At 43.4% G+C, this 18,586-nt stretch overlaps 1 protein-coding gene across 1 annotated transcript; it reads left to right on the forward strand.

Annotated features, from left to right (window-relative positions):
- Window positions 1-814: 814 nt before the first annotated feature.
- LOC120028835 (sacsin-like) lies at window positions 815-18,372 on the forward strand. Its single transcript, XM_038974082.1, has 5 exons — window positions 815-845; window positions 1,034-1,180; window positions 1,327-2,809; window positions 2,968-3,059; window positions 5,384-18,372. Exons 1-5 carry the CDS (start codon window positions 830-832, stop codon window positions 16,957-16,959), a joined length of 13,314 nt encoding a protein of 4,437 aa, XP_038830010.1. The 5' UTR covers window positions 815-829; the 3' UTR covers window positions 16,960-18,372.
- The last annotated feature ends 214 nt before the right edge of the window (window positions 18,373-18,586 follow it).

Genomic DNA, 18,586 nt, shown 5'->3' on the forward strand with positions numbered 1-18,586 from the left:
ATAGTTCTGGGATGAATCCATTGTTACTTTTCACATAGGTGTTCATAATCCTTTAGTTTAGTCCTTCATGGGTAGTATATGTTTCACATAACATTCTATTTCACTGCTATTTTTACAGGGAGATTTGGACAGACGACACCACCATTGGTCGAGTTTTTGAAAGATATTCTAAGAAGGTATCCTGAAGGTGGACAGATTCTGAAAGTATGTACAATGTATTAATGTTGTCTGGCTTTAACTTACTGTACCCTGTAAAAGTCCATAGTAGCCAAACACATGGACTCATTGATGGTGATGTTGAACAACCATGCCTAATAGTATTACATCCAGGCAAAGGTGATTATACTCTTGAGAGGAAAACACATTGGGTTTGGTTCCGAAAATAGGCCTGACACTCACTCTCATTGTTAAGACAATGGAAGCTCATTACCTAGCGACGTTCCACTCATTTCACACAGCCCTGGAAGATGCAATACCTCTGGGGGAATGAAAGGCTCCTAAAGGTTGAACCTTTCTGTGAAGATGATGGTTCAGAAGCTCTGTGACTATGTAATAGTGTGATAATGCACTGATATCGACATGCACAATACCCTGTATGCACATAACATCTTTCTTTATATCAGTATGTATAGTATGTATTTATGTATGTACAGTATGTATGTATCTTAATGTCACAAAACAAAGCCCTGAACCTTTATATTGTTTTAAAAGATCTCAATGTTTTTCTCTGCAGGAGCTGATACAGAATGCTGAGGATGCTGGAGCCACAGAGGTTAAGTTTTTGTACGATGAGACAGAGTATGGAGTGGAGTCACTTTGGTCACATGACATGGCTCAGTATCAAGGTAGGTTTTTATTAATTCTCACAGATTATTCAGTTGACCAGATATAGGGACATTTTTGTTTTCAGTAAGAAAAGTTGCAGAGTAGTGAGAAATTGTGTTGTTGGTTTTTCCATAGCAGCAGCAAACATCTAAAAACTGTCACCAAGATGATCTTATTTGGATGATCTTATTTCTTGTTTTGGTTCTAGGAACGGCCTTGTATGTGTACAATGATGCGGTGTTCACGACTGAAGATTGGAATGGAATTCAGGAGATAGCAAGGAGCAGAAAGAGAGAGGATCCTTTGAAAGTTGGAAGATTTGGTATTGGGTTCAACTCTGTGTACCACATAACAGGTGAGGCTTTTATTGAAATATTATTTTACCTGCATATGAGTAAGGTGATTATTCAGTAAAATGTTTGATATATCCTTCAATGTGCACGTTTTTTAAGTTACCTTTAATCAATAAATGAATCAATTTTGTTTGAATGTTTGTTTCAGATGTCCCCAGTATATTTAGTGGGGAACAGATTGGCATGCTGGACCCTCACCAGACGCTGTTTGGTGCCCATGAGTCTGGGCAGTGTTGGAACCTGAAGACCGATATGAAGGAGATCACAGAGCTCACCGACCAGTTTGCGCCCTTCATCGGCTTATTTGGAAACTCCGGTAAACCCATCGAGGACGGCAGTTTTTCTGGAACTATGTTCCGCTTCCCCCTCCGCATTAAGCCCTCCCAGCTGAGCGCCAACATCTACAACAAAGAGAAGGTGCTGGAGCTTTTCGAGTCTTTCAAAGCCGACGCTGACACGGTGCTTCTCTTCCTCAAGAGCGTTCAGAAGGTCTCCCTGCATGTGCGTGAGTCAGACGGTACAGAACGCATGCTTTTCCAGGTGACAGCAGGAGAGAACCCAGAAGACAAGCTAGAGCGTCCTAACTCTCTAAAGACTCTGGGACTGGCCACAGACAGCTACAGCAATGGAGTGCCCAGCAGTACTGTCATGTGTGCCACCTACCAGGTCAACATCGAGACCCAGGACGAGACAGCCAAGGAGATCCAGAGGACCACCTGGCTTGTGTGTAATGGAGTGGGGGGCCGGGGCTTGTGCAGTGACCTGGACTCCCTGGCAGATGACCTGAAGTTCATCCCCACCATCGGCATCGCCCTGCCTCTCACCCGCATCGACGAGGACAAGGGTGCCACGTCTTCTTTCTCGGGGCGAGCCTTCTGCTTCCTGCCTCTCCCCCCTGGAGAGGAGAGCCTGACGGGGCTGCCGGTCCATGTCAGTGGCTTCTTTGGCCTCACAGACAATCGCAGAAGCATCAAATGGCGGGAGGTGGACCAGTGGAGGGACCCTGCAGCGCTCTGGAACGAACTCCTCATCGTCACCATCATCCCCAGGGCCTACTTCACACTCATCATGGAGGCCATCAAGAGGATCCAAACCAAGAAGGACCAAGACTTCCCCCTCTTCCCTAGAGGTACTTACGGGGCTTGGCCAGACCTCAACCGGATCAAGCCTCGCTGGAAGCCCATACTGGAGCCTCTGTTTCATGACTTGCTACAGCAGCAGGTCGTCTACTCTCTCACTAACAGCTGGATCCAGGTGGACGAGGCTGTGTTTTCAGAGCTGGACACGGACGTGGACATCACAGAGACGGTGATCAGCTACCTCCAAAGCTCAGGTATGCAGGTGGCCAGGGTGCCTGCTGCTGTAGACATGGTCCTGGACACGTACATAACAGGGCCTGCCTCTGTGAAGAAGGTGACCCCTCATCTGGTGCGGCAGGTGATCAGGAAGGCCAAACATAAAGGGACCTCTCAGGAGAAGCTGCTTCTGCTGGAGTTTGTCCTCAGCGACAAAGGTTACAGCGACCTCATTGGACTAGAGCTGCTGCCTTTGCAAGATGAGACATTTGCAGCGTTCTCCTCCTCTGTCAGTGATAAGGATGCAGTTTACATTGCTTCGGAAGAATACCCCAGGTACAGAATTAAAGTCCTCAGACTTTCTCTATGCCTTAGCAAAACCACAAAAAAACACATATTTGAATGCAAGTATTGTTGACTATCAGCGATATGCTAGATTTCAGCCTGTGAGCTAATATATAACAGTGTGTACTCTCTCTTTGTTTTGTGTTAAGGTCTCTTTACCCTGGACTGGAGGGACGATTCATACTGGAGGGCATTAAACCATCAGTTATGAGCAGCCTGAAGGATGCAGCCAAAAGCAGAGGTAAACCCCCCACTCACATGTCTGGGGTGTGTCAGTCATCGGAGGAGCCACCTTAATCCTAATATTAGATTTGGACACCAACATTATTTCTAGGAAATAAAATCGATGAATCTAGAAGACATGCAGTCTAAACTGTAGTTCAACATACAGTAGATTAAAATTGTTACACGGTAGCTTCACTGCCTTCACTGCCTAGTTCACCCTGTGTTCTTTGAGGGATGTGTAAGGTTCGTAGCCATGTAGTAATAACTCCTGGTCACCCCATTCCCCTGCTGCCCCCGGGGGACATTAAACCTGGTGCACTGCTGATAGATAATTTATGACTGCTGAGTGCGTGTGTGAGCTGGCAGATGGGGGTGACTCACATTCCATTCACTGCTATCAGATCCTGGACATGCTTGCTCCCATACCCAACCAGGAGTGTGCCAAAAGGGCCTGAAGCCAGTCAGGGGGAATATGCAGATTTGTCAATTAAAGCCCTTTGCTGCACGGTCCAGAGAACACAACGTGTCCACATCCACATAACAAATCAATTCAGAATCAAACATCGTTTTCACAGTGTGTGTAATCTGGACATAATATAGCATTGAAGGCTTCTTCATGTTGAGCTAGGAGTTCTCTGTGAAACAGTAGAAAGGTCTAGCCAGGGCAGAGAGGTACACTCCATCATTCTGACTGCTAGTGGTAGCTAGATTGAAGGAGTGAGGCGATTAATATGCTGCTCTAACTGTATCCAGTATATTTCTGTAAATAGATATGGATTCATTTAGAATATTGCCTTTCAGAAAAATAATCCTGAATAATATTTATCGTTTTAATTTTACGAGTTGACAGAATTCCAACTTTCTACTTTACTCAAAGCCTAAGTAATTTTCCTTACACTTCTCTGGCTCTCTGCTGGTCTGTCATTGCCACCTCATAGCTAGGACAACGCCTTGGGTGCTGCTACATGCATCAGAGATTTAATTATCCCCATTACACTTCATTAAGTGGGTCACCTAGAAGGTGGTCTCACACAATAGACCCTTCACACATAGCCATGCAGAACGACATCTGTATGATCCTCAGCCAGAGACACTAGAATTCCCCTACCTCGGCGGTGTTATATGATCGCTGCCCTACAGTGGCTGTTGGAGGCATTGACTGTCTGCCACTGTAGCCACCCATGAGTGATCTGGGGACTCATCCTCTGAATCACCCCCTTGTCCTCACAGTCTCTTGGCAGATTGATTGTATCCTCTGCTATCAATGCAAACTAGTATATCAAAGTAAAATCCATGACAGTTACATTTTAAAATAACATTTATACAACTATAATGACATCATTTAACTTTGGGTAATTGGAGGATGTAGTTATCAATGTGCTAACCTAAATGTCTAAAACATGTAATTTAAATGTAATTGCAGTGCAACAATTTCTTTGGGGGTGTTCAGGTAGGTACTTTGACATGTGGTGTTGTGTCCTGGAATCATTTTTGACATTAACCCAAACCAATACATTGTTTTAATGGGCACTATACAAACTCTAATCTGTATCATACATTTAATGTGAACAGTAGCTAACATTGCCTCAACATTGATAAAGACTGAACCTTTGTGGAGGTGGGAGCATTTGAAATATTATGTTCCCTTCCATCTAATTTGAAAAACGTCACATTTCATAGTGCCCATAATGTTTTTGTATTTGTTTAGCTGTGTGAGTTCCCAGAAAAGTGTGTCTCTCTGGCAGTGTGAATTCTAACATGTCACTGGAACGCACTTTGTCTTTGCTCATTGCAGGAATTTGCATAATCTTTATGTGTATCAGTCATTTAGTTAGAACTCATTGTAGAATTTGATGGCAGTCTTGTGATGTGACATTGAGTCTATTAAATATTAGCTTGTTAAGTGTGTGTTATGCTTGCCATGCTGTGCATGGTAACTTAATATAATTGTTATGTTTTGCTGTGCTTTGGATTTTTTGAGTGTTGTAGTTAATCAAATTCTATTAACTAGAAATATTTGTAATGAAATGGTTGTTGTTTGCCTAATTGAGCCCATATGGTCTTGATGCAAATGATCATATTTGATTCAACTTGATTTTCTAATGCCCTGTTGATCCCCACTACATTGCAGGTCCAAAATGCAAATATATCTTGTTGATACATGTGGTGATGATGGGAATGAACCTGGGGCTGTGCAGTAAAGCTAATAAATCACCTATAATACCTGCAGGACAAACATTGTCAAATGAAACGTTGGGCTATATATGTAGTTCCTATAAATTGTCATTGAGAAAGTCATCATTAAGGTTATATTAACTTGCGTTTTTGTATCTTCTACAGGAAGACCCTGCACTCAGGTACAAGTGCTAACTCCTGAACGGTCAGCTCGACTCATAAAGGAGATCCTCTCAACAGTCTGGCCTACCAGAGACTTCACAGTCCAGTGGGACCATGGGAACCCAGAGAAGAAGCATCCTACACACTTTTGGCTTAAGATGGTTTGGAAGCATCTATATATTAACTTTGCTGATGACCTTAGTACCTTTGAAGACATGCCATTGATCCCAAATGTGCCCCTTGAAGAAAGTGTGGACTCAATTGAGCTCCATCGTCTCAAAACCCCATCCCCTATTATCATTGTGGATGAGCAAGAGGCCCCAATTTCTGAAAGCCTTCTTGAAATCATGAAAAAACTTGGGGTAGTAGTGATGAAAAAGTTGGACCTGTGTTTGCAGCATCCTCTGTTGAAGAACTACATCCATCCTTCATCTCCCAGTATGCTACTGCAAATCATGGACAGGTCATCAACCCAGAGAGTAGCAAGCCTGGTCTCATCCTTCTCTAGCAAACAGAAAGTGGCACTGAGGGACTTCCTGGCAGGGCTGTCTGACATCACAGAGAAAGAGAAGCGTATCCTCCTGGAGCTGACAATATTTGAGAAAGTAGGGCCTTGTTCAGAGAAAGGCATCGCAACATATACCTCACTGAGAGGAGCCAGGGCTTTACACCATACCGCAAAGTATCCACCAGACGTCAAACTATCCATCAATGTTGTGGGCTGCAGTGATGAGGCATCCATTCGCCTCATTAAGATTCTGAATGTGGAACAGGTGAAAACCACTGACTGCTTGAAGTTGGTTGTTCAAGACATGGAGAAAGGGTTTTACTCAAAAGAGGATATCACTAAGATCATGCTCTGGGCCCTTAAGCATCTGTCATTCCTTAAGAATGAAAACAAAGCTGTGATTGGATGGCTTTCGGCTCTAAAGTTCATTCATACATCTGCAGGGAAAACTGTTGCAACTACAGACCTTTTTGATCCTGAGCTGGAGATTTTACAGAATCTTTTCTACATGGAGGAAAATAATAGGTTTCCCACAAGTACATATACGTCATCTCCTGATATGCTACATTCACTGAGACAACTTGGACTGAAAAACGAAGTACAACTCAGCGAAAAAGATGTACTCCAGGTGGCACAGAAGATTGAGGAATTACAGGGTGGCAATGAGCCAGAATGGGAACCAGTTATACAGAAAGCGAAAACACTGCTGCAAATACTGAATAGACAAACCAAGCTGGTAAAGTCTTCAGAAGCTCAGATTTCCTTGAAAAAACTGAAATGGGTGCCAGTTTGCAAGGACAGACCTGTAAATTACCCAAAGTCCCTTGCCTGGATGGGAGACACCCATAACATCTGCTCATTCTCAGAAATGTGTGATATATCCCATGCAGTGCTAGTAGGTTCTTCAGTTGCACTTGTGGAGCGCACTTCTGCCGGCATGAAGAAGGCCCTGAAGTTATCTATAGAGCCACAGATTGATCAAGTGTTACAGCATTTAAAGGCAGTGAATGACTGGCACAGATCTCAAGCATTTACCACAGAAGACTGGTATCAATTCCAACAGATCCTTATTGAGATTTATGACTTCATGCAAGCACACCTTGAAGATGCAAGAGAGGCAATGAAGTCACTGCCATTTGATTGGGTGTGGACTGGCAAGACCTTTTCATCACCTAGTCACACAGTTCTAAAACCCATTTCTGACCTTGATTTGCAACCCTACCTGTACTCTTTGCCAAAAACCATTGCAAAGTTTCACAAACTTTTCAAATTCTGTGGTTCGGTTGAAGAGGTTGTCCCAAGCCATGTGTTTGATGTGATCAAAACAGTAAGGCAAAGGTGTGATGAAGAAATTACTAAAGAGGAAAGTAAGCATGATCTCCTCCTCCTGATAAATATTCTGAGATGGCTGTATAACAGTCAAATTTCTGTGGACATTGACATGCATGTACCAATCCTTTGCTACAAGGATCCAAGCAAACTGGCCATGAAACCCATTCATGAATGCACCTACTGCGACATTAAAGTGGAGGATCTACATGACTTGCTTGATGATACATCAGAGCCCATTATCTTAGTCCATGATGACATCCCCATGAAAACAGCAGAATGGCTGAACGTGCCTTGTTTGAGTACGAGACTGATAAACCCAGAAAACCTTGGCTTTGAACAATCAGGCCAACGGGAGCCTCTGACAGTAAGAATAAAGAACATTCTAGAAGAATATCCATCTGTCGCAGATATTTTCAAAGAACTTCTTCAGAATGCTGATGATGCGAGTGCTACAGAGTGTAGCTTCCTGATAGACATGAGGAAGAATATTGACATTCGAGAGAACCTGCTTGACCCTGGCATGCTTATATGCCATGGCCCCTCCTTGTGGTCATTCAACAACTCTACATTCTCTGACACTGACTTTCTGAACATAACAAGGTTAGGTGGGTCAATGAAGAGATGTGAGGCAGACAAAGTTGGCAAATTTGGCCTAGGTTTCAACTCAGTTTATCACATCACTGACATCCCCATCATAATGAGCAGAGAGTTCATGATCATGTTCGATCCAAACATCAACCACATCAGCAAGCACATTAAAGACAGGTCAAACCCGGGAATTAAGATCAACTGGAGCAAACAACAGAAACGGCTGAGAAAGTTCCCCAATCAATTCAAACCCTTCATCAATGTCTTCAATTGCCAACTTCCTCTTGCACAAGAGTCTCCGTACAAGTACAATGGAACACTGTTCAGACTCCCATTCAGGACCGAGCAAGAAGCATCAGTGAGTGAAATCAGCAGTGTCTACTACAACACCCCAGACATCTACTCCCTTGTTGATGAGTTCAGCATATGCGGCCACCGGCTCATTCTCTTCACGCAGCATGTGGGCTCCATGGTACTGAAGTACCTGAAATATGAAGAGCCCAATCCAGCAGCAGCACAGGATGTTGTCACTATCAACAAAAGTGTATGGTCATCCAAAGCTGCATATGGGCCTCTGAGCATCCTGAAATCTGCAGCAAAAGTCATGAAAAAGGTGGCAGCCACCAACAGGGTACCGGCTGACACTCCCAAGTCTGGCTGTATCATACGCATTGTGGTGGAGGAGTTTCACAATGTGTTTAAGCGCATAGTTGATCTCCAGTCACCCCTTTTCAGAGGTACAGAGGAGGATCCTTCCTCATACTTTGAATTGGCTGCCAAAGACGGAAAAAACAGACGACTCACAGACGAAATGCCCCAAAAGGCAGTTGATCTCACAAACTGGCTCATTTGTTCATGTATGGATGTGACCGAAGCTCTAAAGTTTTCACTCGGTGAGAATGGAAAACGACTTGGACTAGTGCCTTGTGGGGGTGTAGCTGTTCTGCTCTCAGAGGAGGAGAATCGAAAATGGACAGTGAAGGATAACACCAACCACATCAACCCGATAGGAGAAGTGTTTTGCTATTTACCTCTCAGAATCAAAACAGGTTTGCCAGTCCACATAAACGGCTGTTTTGCTGTGACATCTAACCGCAAAGAGATCTGGAAGACAGACACCAAAGGACACTGGAACTCAGTGTTCATGAGACACGTGATTGTCCAGGCATACCTAGCAGCACTCAATATGCTGCGTTCAATGGCAGAAAGTGGAGAACTGCTTGACTACAGCTACTATGTAGCATGGCCTGATCCAAGTGTAGTACACGATGACTTCACAGTGATCAGCCAAGGAGTCTACCAAGAGATCGCCAAAGGGGGTGACGGGGACCGTGCAAAAGTTTTCTCAGATGGCAAAACCTGGGTATCAATCAAGTACGTCAGATTCCTAGATGACTCCTTGCTCTGTAGACCAGACATTGGCCCTGCTGCCTTCAAGATATTCCTAAAATACCTCAAGAAGAGCAGCTCGCAAGACCTCTGTGCTGTTGAGCTGCCTGACTGGGTCAAGGAAGGTTTTGATGATGCTGGATGCAAAGGGAAGCTGATAGAGAACACCCTGACTGAAAAGCAGTTCTTCTTAGATGTATTTTTCCCACATATTCAAGACATCGACAAAGAACTTCGTGACCCACTAATGCATTATGTCTTGAATTGCAAACTGGATGAATTTGCATCAATTCTTAGAGAGACACCATGCATCCCATGCTCTGGCCCCAATCACCAATTAGTCATACCATCCAGACTAATCCATCCAGAAGGAAGAGTTGCAAAACTGTACAACGCTGATGATGGAAGATTTCCAGAAGGAACCTCAAAAGATTACATGAATCCAGTATGCTTGGTCAAGCTAGTACAGCTGGGAATGGTCAAAGATGACCTTTCTTGGGAGGATTTGATTGAACGTGCTGAATCTGTGTTTGATCTAAATGAAAATGATCACACTGCTGCATGTCTTCGGAGCAGCATTATTCTCAGTCTCATTGATGAGAAGCTGAAAATGACAGACTCAGGAGCAGGTAAACTCCTGGAGAAGCTACAGGACATAAAGTTCCTTCCATTTCTGACAAAGCCTGCAGGGTTTTCACTACCATGGCATGGGAATACTTTCCACCCGTCCACCATGTTTTCTGCCAAAGAGCTTTTTACGACTGACCACCAGGATACAGTGTGCTTGATAAAGCCTGTCCTTAATGAGAACTCTCCATCTTTCAAAGGGTGCGGCACAATCACATTGGCAGTAAAAGACTCTCTCGGATTGATAAGAAAGCCAACAGTTGGACTAGTTGTCAGTCAACTTAAGGAACTTGCTAAGTCATTTGACGGAGTTACTTTGTATCAGGAAAATATCACCAATGCCTGCTACAAATACCTACATGAAGAAATGCTCCAGGATGCCAAAGCAAAGACACAGATCAACGAGGAGCTGAAAACCTTCTGCTCCATTCTGGTGGAGAACACTTACGTTGAGCCCTCCAAAGTTGCATTCTACCAGAACTTTGATGCAGCACCATATCTTTACCAGCTTCCCAACAAGTACAGAAACAGTTGCCGTGAGCTCTTTGAGAATGTTGGGGTTCAGTCAAGCTTCACAGTTGAAAACTTTTCAGCAGTCCTTGAATTAGTGAAAAAGGAGTGTGGGAGAAGAGCCCTCTCTGAGGATTACTTTCAGCTCTCTCGCAGAATCATTAGTGAAGGAATATGGGGCTTAATCAGAGACAAAAACCAAGAATTCTGCCAAGCTACCTACGGGGAAATTCTCCTTCCTGACACCAATCTTACACTGCAGCCATCAAAGTCTCTGTGTTACAATGACTGTCCTTGGATCAAAGTCAGAGACACAACTGTGAAATATTGCCATGCAGATATTCCAAGAGAGGTTGCTGTGAAATTAGGAGCAGTTCCCAAACGTCACAAAGCCCTGGAAAGGTATGCCTCAAATATCTGCTTCACTACACTTGGAAGTGAGTTTGGACAAAAAGAGAAACTCACAAGTAGAATTAAAAGTATCCTCAACGCTTACCCATCAGAGAAGGAAATGCTAAAGGAGCTCCTGCAGAATGCAGATGATGCTAAAGCCACTGAAATCTACTTTGTTTTTGATCCAAGAACCCACCCCACAGACAGAATATTTGATGATAAATGGTTGCCAATGCAAGGCCCATCACTTTGTGTCTACAACAATCAGCCTTTCACTGAGGATGATGTCAGAGGAATCCAGAACCTAGGAAGAGGAACAAAAGAAGCAAATCCTGGTAAAACTGGACAATATGGCATAGGATTCAACTCTGTGTATCACATCACAGACTGCCCGTCTTTCATTTCAAACAATGACATTCTTTGCATCTTCGATCCACATGCACGATTTGCACCCGGGGCGACATCTGTTAGTCCTGGAAGAATGTTTAGGGACTTGGACTCTGACTTTAGATCTCAATTTTCTGATGTGCTAAATCTTTACCTGGGATCTCATTTCAGGCTAGAGCGATGCACAATGTTCAGATTCCCCATACGCTCAACAGAAATGGCCAAAATATCAGAGATCAGCTCTGTTCCTGCATCAGACAGAATGGTGCAAAACCTTCTGGATAAACTAAAAACCGATGGGGCAGAACTCCTCATGTTCCTCAACCACATGGAGAAAATTTCCATCTGTGAAATAGAGAAAGCTACAGGTGACCTGAAGGTGCTATACTCTGTGACTGCTAAAATCACAGATGGTGACCGTTTAAAACGCAAGCAGTTTCATGCCTCAGTGGTGGATAGTGTGACAAAAAAGAAGCAGCTCACTCAAATCCCAGTCCAGCAGATAACCTACTCAATGGATATAGAGGACTCCGATGGCAATCTAACAACTTGGATGGTCTGCAATCGATCTGGCTTCTCCTGCATAGAGAAAGTCTCAAAGAGTGTGATTTCAGCCCACAAAAATGAAGACATTACTCTCTTTCCACGTGGAGGGGTGGCTGCATGTGTAAGCCACAACTACAAGAAGCCCCACAGAGCATTCTGCTTTCTGCCCCTTTCCTTGGAGACTGGCTTGCCCTTTCATGTTAATGGGCATTTTGCCTTAGATTCTGCCAGGAGAAACCTATGGAGAGATGACAATGGAGTAGGAGTGAGGAGTGACTGGAACAACAACTTGATGACATCTTTGATAGCTCCTGCCTATGTGGAGCTTTTGATTCAGCTGAAAAGACGATACTTCCCGGGACCCGATTCCACCATGACTGTATTACAGGGAACACCAATTCACATTGTCAAAGACACTTTGAGGAAATTCCTGTACTTCTTCCCAGTCAACAGACTTGACATCCAGCCAGATTGGTACTGTCTTGTCAAAGCAGTGTACACCTGCATTCATGCTGACCTGAAACGTCTCCTTCCTGTTGTTAGGGCTCCCCACATTGACAACACAGACATGCACTCTGCCATATACATCTCCTGGGTGAACACATCCTCTGCCAACAAAGGTCGTGCATTCTTTGACAATCTGCTGCAAGATGAACTTCAACATCTGAAAAACTCAGAATACAACATCTCCTCACGCAAGTCTGTTGCAGAAAATGTCTTCCGACTCAAGGCCCTGCTTTCGGATGTGGGGTTCAACTTGGTCCACAGTTGTGACGAAACAGCCAGTCTTTACTTCTGTTTGGATGATGCAGGCATTCCCGTGAGCTATGTTACCCCAGAGGATGTACGAAACTTTCTCCTCACATTCTCGTCCCCAGACACATCTTGCCAAGTTGGGAAACTTCCCTGTCGACTCCAGCAGTCAAATTACAAGCTCTTCCACAGCCTGAAGCTTCTGGTTGACTACTGCTTCAAAGACGTAGAGGAGGATGGAATCAGCATAGAGGGGCTACCACTGATGATGACAATGGACAACATACTCCAGGTGTTTGATTCCAAGAAACCAAAGTTTCTGTCAACACACCATGAACTGGTCTCATCAAGGAAAGAGCTGTTCATGAACACACTATACATGAAGTACAACAACATCCTGATGAATTTAGGTGTTGCAAAGGTCTTCGACATCAACAGTTTCGGGGAACTGTTGAGTTCTGTTCTACCACGTGAATACAGAACAAGGATCCTTGTGAAGTGGAGAGACAGCTACGCCAGTGAGTCTTGGCTGAAAGGTGTGTGGCACTTCATCAGTGAGAACATTGCAGTCAAGGAAGAGCAGGCAGGCATCAAACCCAATTTTGAGACTGTACTCGACCTACTGAAAGACTGGGCTTTGCTGCCAGGAATAAAATTCATGGTTTCAAGCAACAAGTTGGTTGTCCCTGATCACGATGTGTTACTACCCCTGAGTTTGATAAGCGCAGCTATCTTTCCAAATGGGCAAAATGACAAAATATTTCACATCCTAATGAAAGGGGGATGCATTCAGCTTGCCATCAACAAAATATGCTTCAAAGAGAATCCTGTCCTGCCTTTTTTGGCACAGCGTACAGCAAACATAGACAATCCTTCCAGCATCCTGAAAGCACTGGAGTACATGATTCAGACGGCAGCTTTCAAAACAGGAAGTTTAACTGACAAAGAGTTTGAGGCTCTTCTGTTGTACTTCAACTGCAATTTGATCAATCTCACCCAAGACGACGCTCAAACTCTGAAACTGCTCCCATGCTTTAAAGCAGTCAGTGGCAGATACATCAGCATTGCAAACTTTGGGTCATGCTATGTTCTGGCAAAAAGCATTCCCTCTGCAGATATGGAAAAATGGGCTAACACAACATCCTTCGCCTTTCTCGCAGACAATCCACAGTTGAAGGAACTGTACAGTTTCCTTGGATGTTGCCCAATTGATGATCTGGAAGTCTACCTGAGGCATCTCCTACCAAAGTTTGACAACCTGTCATATGATGCCAAAATTGAGCACCTTGTCTATCTGAAGGAGAGACTTATGGCAATGGAGGAGTCATGTGGAATGAAGGATCATCTGTATGAGAAACTAGAAGGTCTGTCATTCATCTATGACTACACAAACAGACTCAAGTCTACCAAAATGTTCTATGATCAAACAGTGAAGGTGTTCGAAGTGATGCTCCCTCCAAAAACATTCATACCCAATGACTTTTTCAAGAAGGTTGAGCAAGTGTCAAAGCCAAAAAATGGGACAGCATTTCTCACCTCATGGATCACATTCCTAAGGAATATAGGCCTCAAACACATTGTCTCTCAGCAGCAAATTCTCCAGTATGCAAAAGAAGTCAGCATCAAAGCTCAGACAGAGAACTGGTCCAAAGAAAAAGCCCAAATGATTGTTGATGTTCTCCTTAACCACATATTCAATGAGAGGACAGACCTATTTGTTGGCGCTTTCCTCAAAGAGCTGTCAATGATAGCATTCCTTTGTCCTGAGCGTGCACCCACTGAGCTGATCAGGCTCCATGCTCAATTCCAAGAGATGAATGGCACTCTCCCTCTGATACGTTTCAGTGGGTCTCAAGTCAATCCAAAATTCAAGCAAACTGATATCATTCAATTACTATGGACATCATGTCCCATTCTCCCAGAGAAGGCCACACCAGTAGCCATTAAAGACCAGGAGGGAAGCACGCTGACTGGCCAAGAACAACTGAACTTAGTGCTGACCATGTTAAGTGTCAACGTGGATCCCCCCTTGGACAAAGTGATAAGCAACTGCAAAAATATCTGCAACATATCCAATCCCGATGATGACATGGTGAAAACAAGAAACAAAGTCTTGAGATCCACCTACGAAATTCTCAATGCAGATAAAAGAGAGTTTAGCTTCCAGCTACGAGGGGTGAGTTTTATCATGGTTGAGGAGGGCTGGAAACTTCTAAAGCCAGAGGAGGTTGTCATCAACTTGGACAATGAATCTGACTTCAAGCCGTACCTATACAAACTACCACTAGAGCTCGGCATCTTTCATCAGCTGTTTAAGCTTTTGGGCACAGAGGATGTTGTATCAACAAAACAATACGTTGAAGTGCTGTGCCGCATTCACAGAAATTCAGAGGGTAAGCAGCTCGATCCGAATGAAATGAGAACTGTGAAAAGGGCTGTCTCAGGGCTATTCAAAAGCCTACAAAATGAGCCAGTTCAGATACGCAAAGACCTTGAGAGCCTCAGAGATTTGATATTTTACCTGCCAAGTCACGATGGTAGATTAGCCAAATCCAACAGTTTAGTGTTTGACGATGCCCCACACTACAAGAGCAGAATTCAGGGTAATGTAGGCGTTCAGATGCTTGTGGACATGAGTCAGTGTTATCTTGGCAAGGACCATTCCTTCCACACAAAGCTGATCATGCTGCTCCCACAGAAGCTAAGGCCAAGACTCCTGAGTAGTATCCTTGAGGAGCAGCTGGATGAGGACTCTCCAAAAATGTGCCAGTTTGGAGCTCTCTGTTCGCTTCAGGGTCGCCTTCAGCTTCTACTGTCATCAGAACAGTTCATCACAGGACTGATACGAATAATGAAGCATGAAAATGACAATGCATTCCTTGTGAATGAGGAAAAAGCCATACGATTGTGCAAAGCACTTTGTGAGGGTTTGAAGGTGTCTTGTTTTGAGAAACTCCAGACAACACTACGAGTCAAAGGTTGCAGCCCTATCCCACACAGCCGGAGTGAAACACTTGCCTTCCTGAAGAGGTACGGTACAGCTGTTATTCATCTGTACATCCAACACTCAGACAGCAAAGACATTAATTTTCTCTTAGCGCTGGCGATGACACTTAAATCTGCAACAGACAACTTGATATCTGACACCTCCTATCTAATTGCTATGCTGGGCTGTAACGACATCTACAGAATCACAGAGAAGTTGGACAACCTTGGCGTCAAGTATGACTCCACAGAGCCCTCAAAACTCGAGCTGCCTCTCCCTGGGACACCCATACCAGCTGAGATACACCATGTACTCCTCATGGATCCAATGAATGTGTTTTACCCAGGAGAATATGTGGGTTACCTTGTGGACTCTGAAGGAGGGGATGTCTATGGCGGATATCAGCCCACGTACACGTATGCCATCATTGTTCAAGAAGTGGAGAAAGAAGAGGAGGACAACCCAAGCTTCCTTGGGAAATGCTTCCAAATTGACATTGGATATTCGGAGTACAAAATAGTCAGTTCTCTTGATCTATACAAATTCTCTAGACAAGAGGAAAGTGCTCATATCCGAGACAGCAGCGCCCCATCGACTCCAACAACCCCCCCAGAATGTCGCTCTCCTGGTCCTGGTCCACGATTGGTGCCTCCCCTTTTTACTAGAAAGGAAAATCACAAAGTCCCTCCCACAAAACAATCTCCCAAAAAGATAAGACTTAGTGCATTGCCAGAAATCCTAAAAGATGTGACCTTAGTTATTGAGCAAGCTTGGAAGCTCGCTGAAACGGAAAGGAAGAAGATAATTCGCCGGTTGTATCTCAAGTGGCATCCGGACAAGAATGCAGAGAATCTAGACGTGGCTACAGAGGTCTTCAAGCACTTACAGAATGAAATCAACAGGATGGAGAAGCAGACTCTGACAGATCAGCAGAACACTGACAGAGCATCCAGGAGAACTTTCTCAACATCTTCCACCCGCTTCCAGTCAGAGAAGTTTTCATTTCAAAGATTTTACACATCGTGGAACCAAGAGGCAACAAGCCATAGGTCTGAGAAACAGCAGTTCCGGGAGCAGTTCACTACTTATGCAGGTTCATCACATTCTAATCGCTTCTTTGTGCCCCCGACCTTCAAGTCTGTCGGCAATCCTGTGGAAGCCCGCAGGTGGCTCAGGCAAGCAAGAGCCAATTTTTCTGCTGCACGGAATGACCTTCACAAAAATGCCAATGAGTGGGTGTGTTTCAAATGCTACCTGGCTACAAAACTAGCCTTGATAGCTGCTGACTATTCTGTCAGAGGAAAGTCAGACAAGGATATGAAACCCACATCACTGGCACAGAAAGTGGAAGAGTACAACCCACAGCTAGCAGGACTTGCGAAGGATGTCAACATCTTGGAGGGGTATGGTGTGGACAGCCTAAGAACTCGCTATCCTGACCTCTTACCCTTTCCTCAGATCCCCAATGACAGATTCACATCTGAGGTGGCAATGAGAGTGATGGAATGTACAGCACGGATCATCATCAAACTTGAAACTTTTGTGCAGCAAAAAATCTAATTCTGCAATGGTATTGGAACATATCAGATATGTTAATTAAAAAAAAATATGCATAGATCCTCTGAACAATAGAAGATTATAGTGGCCGTGTGCAATATTGATATGTATATTATTGTTTTGAGGCTAAATTAAGTATCCAGCTGGCAGCTTAGATATGCAGTAAGCCAATACCAATATTGGTTCTGTGGCCCATGCAGAATGTATACATGAATGGCTCTTCATATCCTAACACCAAGCTGTCTGAAAGTCATTTGACGTGGATGTACCATTTTACAAAGACACAAATGATCTTTAGCTGCAATGCTGTACATACAATTGCCCCAGCAATACTTTTTTTAACCAAAGTCCCATGTTGAATATATTTGCTGTCAGATAATTGAGTACAACTATGCTGCTTTTTTACTTGACCTTTTATACAAGTATATTTTTCCTGCCATAGACAACCATTTGTCTGTACTTTCTTTGTTACCATCTAAAAAGTCAAATTTATTGATTTTAGCCAATTCTCTCATGTTGTCACTGTTGTCATGCAATGTGTTCTATTTGCAACATCTGAAAATGAACCAACAAAATTACAATAATATTTGTACTTTTAAAACAGAATTATTTTATATTTTGATGGTTGGTTGGTTTATTTTTATTTTTAATAAGTTGTAAATGTTCTGTATCATAGTCTTTGCTTGTAAATGGACAAAGCACTTTCTCAAAACTTCTGGTACTTGCACTTGTAGAGCGCTTGTGACACCGCAGCAGATTGGGAGAAATAGACTGAATGGAAAATGATGAATGTTACAGTACATCTAGCTTTCATATGTCTATACTTTAGATTCTGTTTTATCATCATTTAATGTCTCTCCACTGAACTCTTTGTCCGTTTATCAGACTTTGAATGGTGTCTTTTAGGAGAACAACTGTACACTACATCTACTGTAATTATCTGTATGCTGACGAATATGTATGATACATCAGGTAGTTTTTGGAGGACTCATGATAAATAAGCAGTTACCTGCTTTGAAAATATCATGGGTCAAAATTATTCATTATGGATTGGGCTGACCAAAATGATTTAGGGCAAGGATTCGTCCTTAAGAAAAATAGTGATTACTGTAATGAAGAACCATGGTGTTCAATGGATAGATAATGTAACACGTATATTTTGCCAAAGTTGAATCAAGCTTTGTTTCATTTGGTTGTCTGATATTTTCATAGTAGAGGAATATTGCAGGTGGCATCCTTGTGTGGTGCTTGTTTTTGTCAATTTCTCTTTTCGTGTTTTAATTTTCATTAATGATTTTTGGGACTATAAATACACTGGCAGCATATTGTTGATACACTATACATACAAAAGTATGTGGACACCCCTTCAAATTAGTAGATTCGCCTATTTCAGCCACACCCATTGTTGACAGGTGTATAAAATCGAGCACACAGCCATGCAATCTCCATAGTTGAACATTGGCAGTAGAATGGCCTTACTGAAGAGCTCATTGACTTTCAACATGGCACCGTCATAGGATGCCACCTTTCCAACAAATCAGTTCGTAATTTTTTTGCCCTGCTAGAGCTGCCCCGGTCAACTGTAAGTGCTGTTGTTGTGAAGTGGACACATCTAGGAGCAACAACAGCT

The sequence above is a fragment of the Salvelinus namaycush genome, chromosome 34 (assembly GCF_016432855.1).
Source record: "Salvelinus namaycush isolate Seneca chromosome 34, SaNama_1.0, whole genome shotgun sequence".
Taxonomy (NCBI): domain Eukaryota; kingdom Metazoa; phylum Chordata; class Actinopteri; order Salmoniformes; family Salmonidae; genus Salvelinus; species Salvelinus namaycush.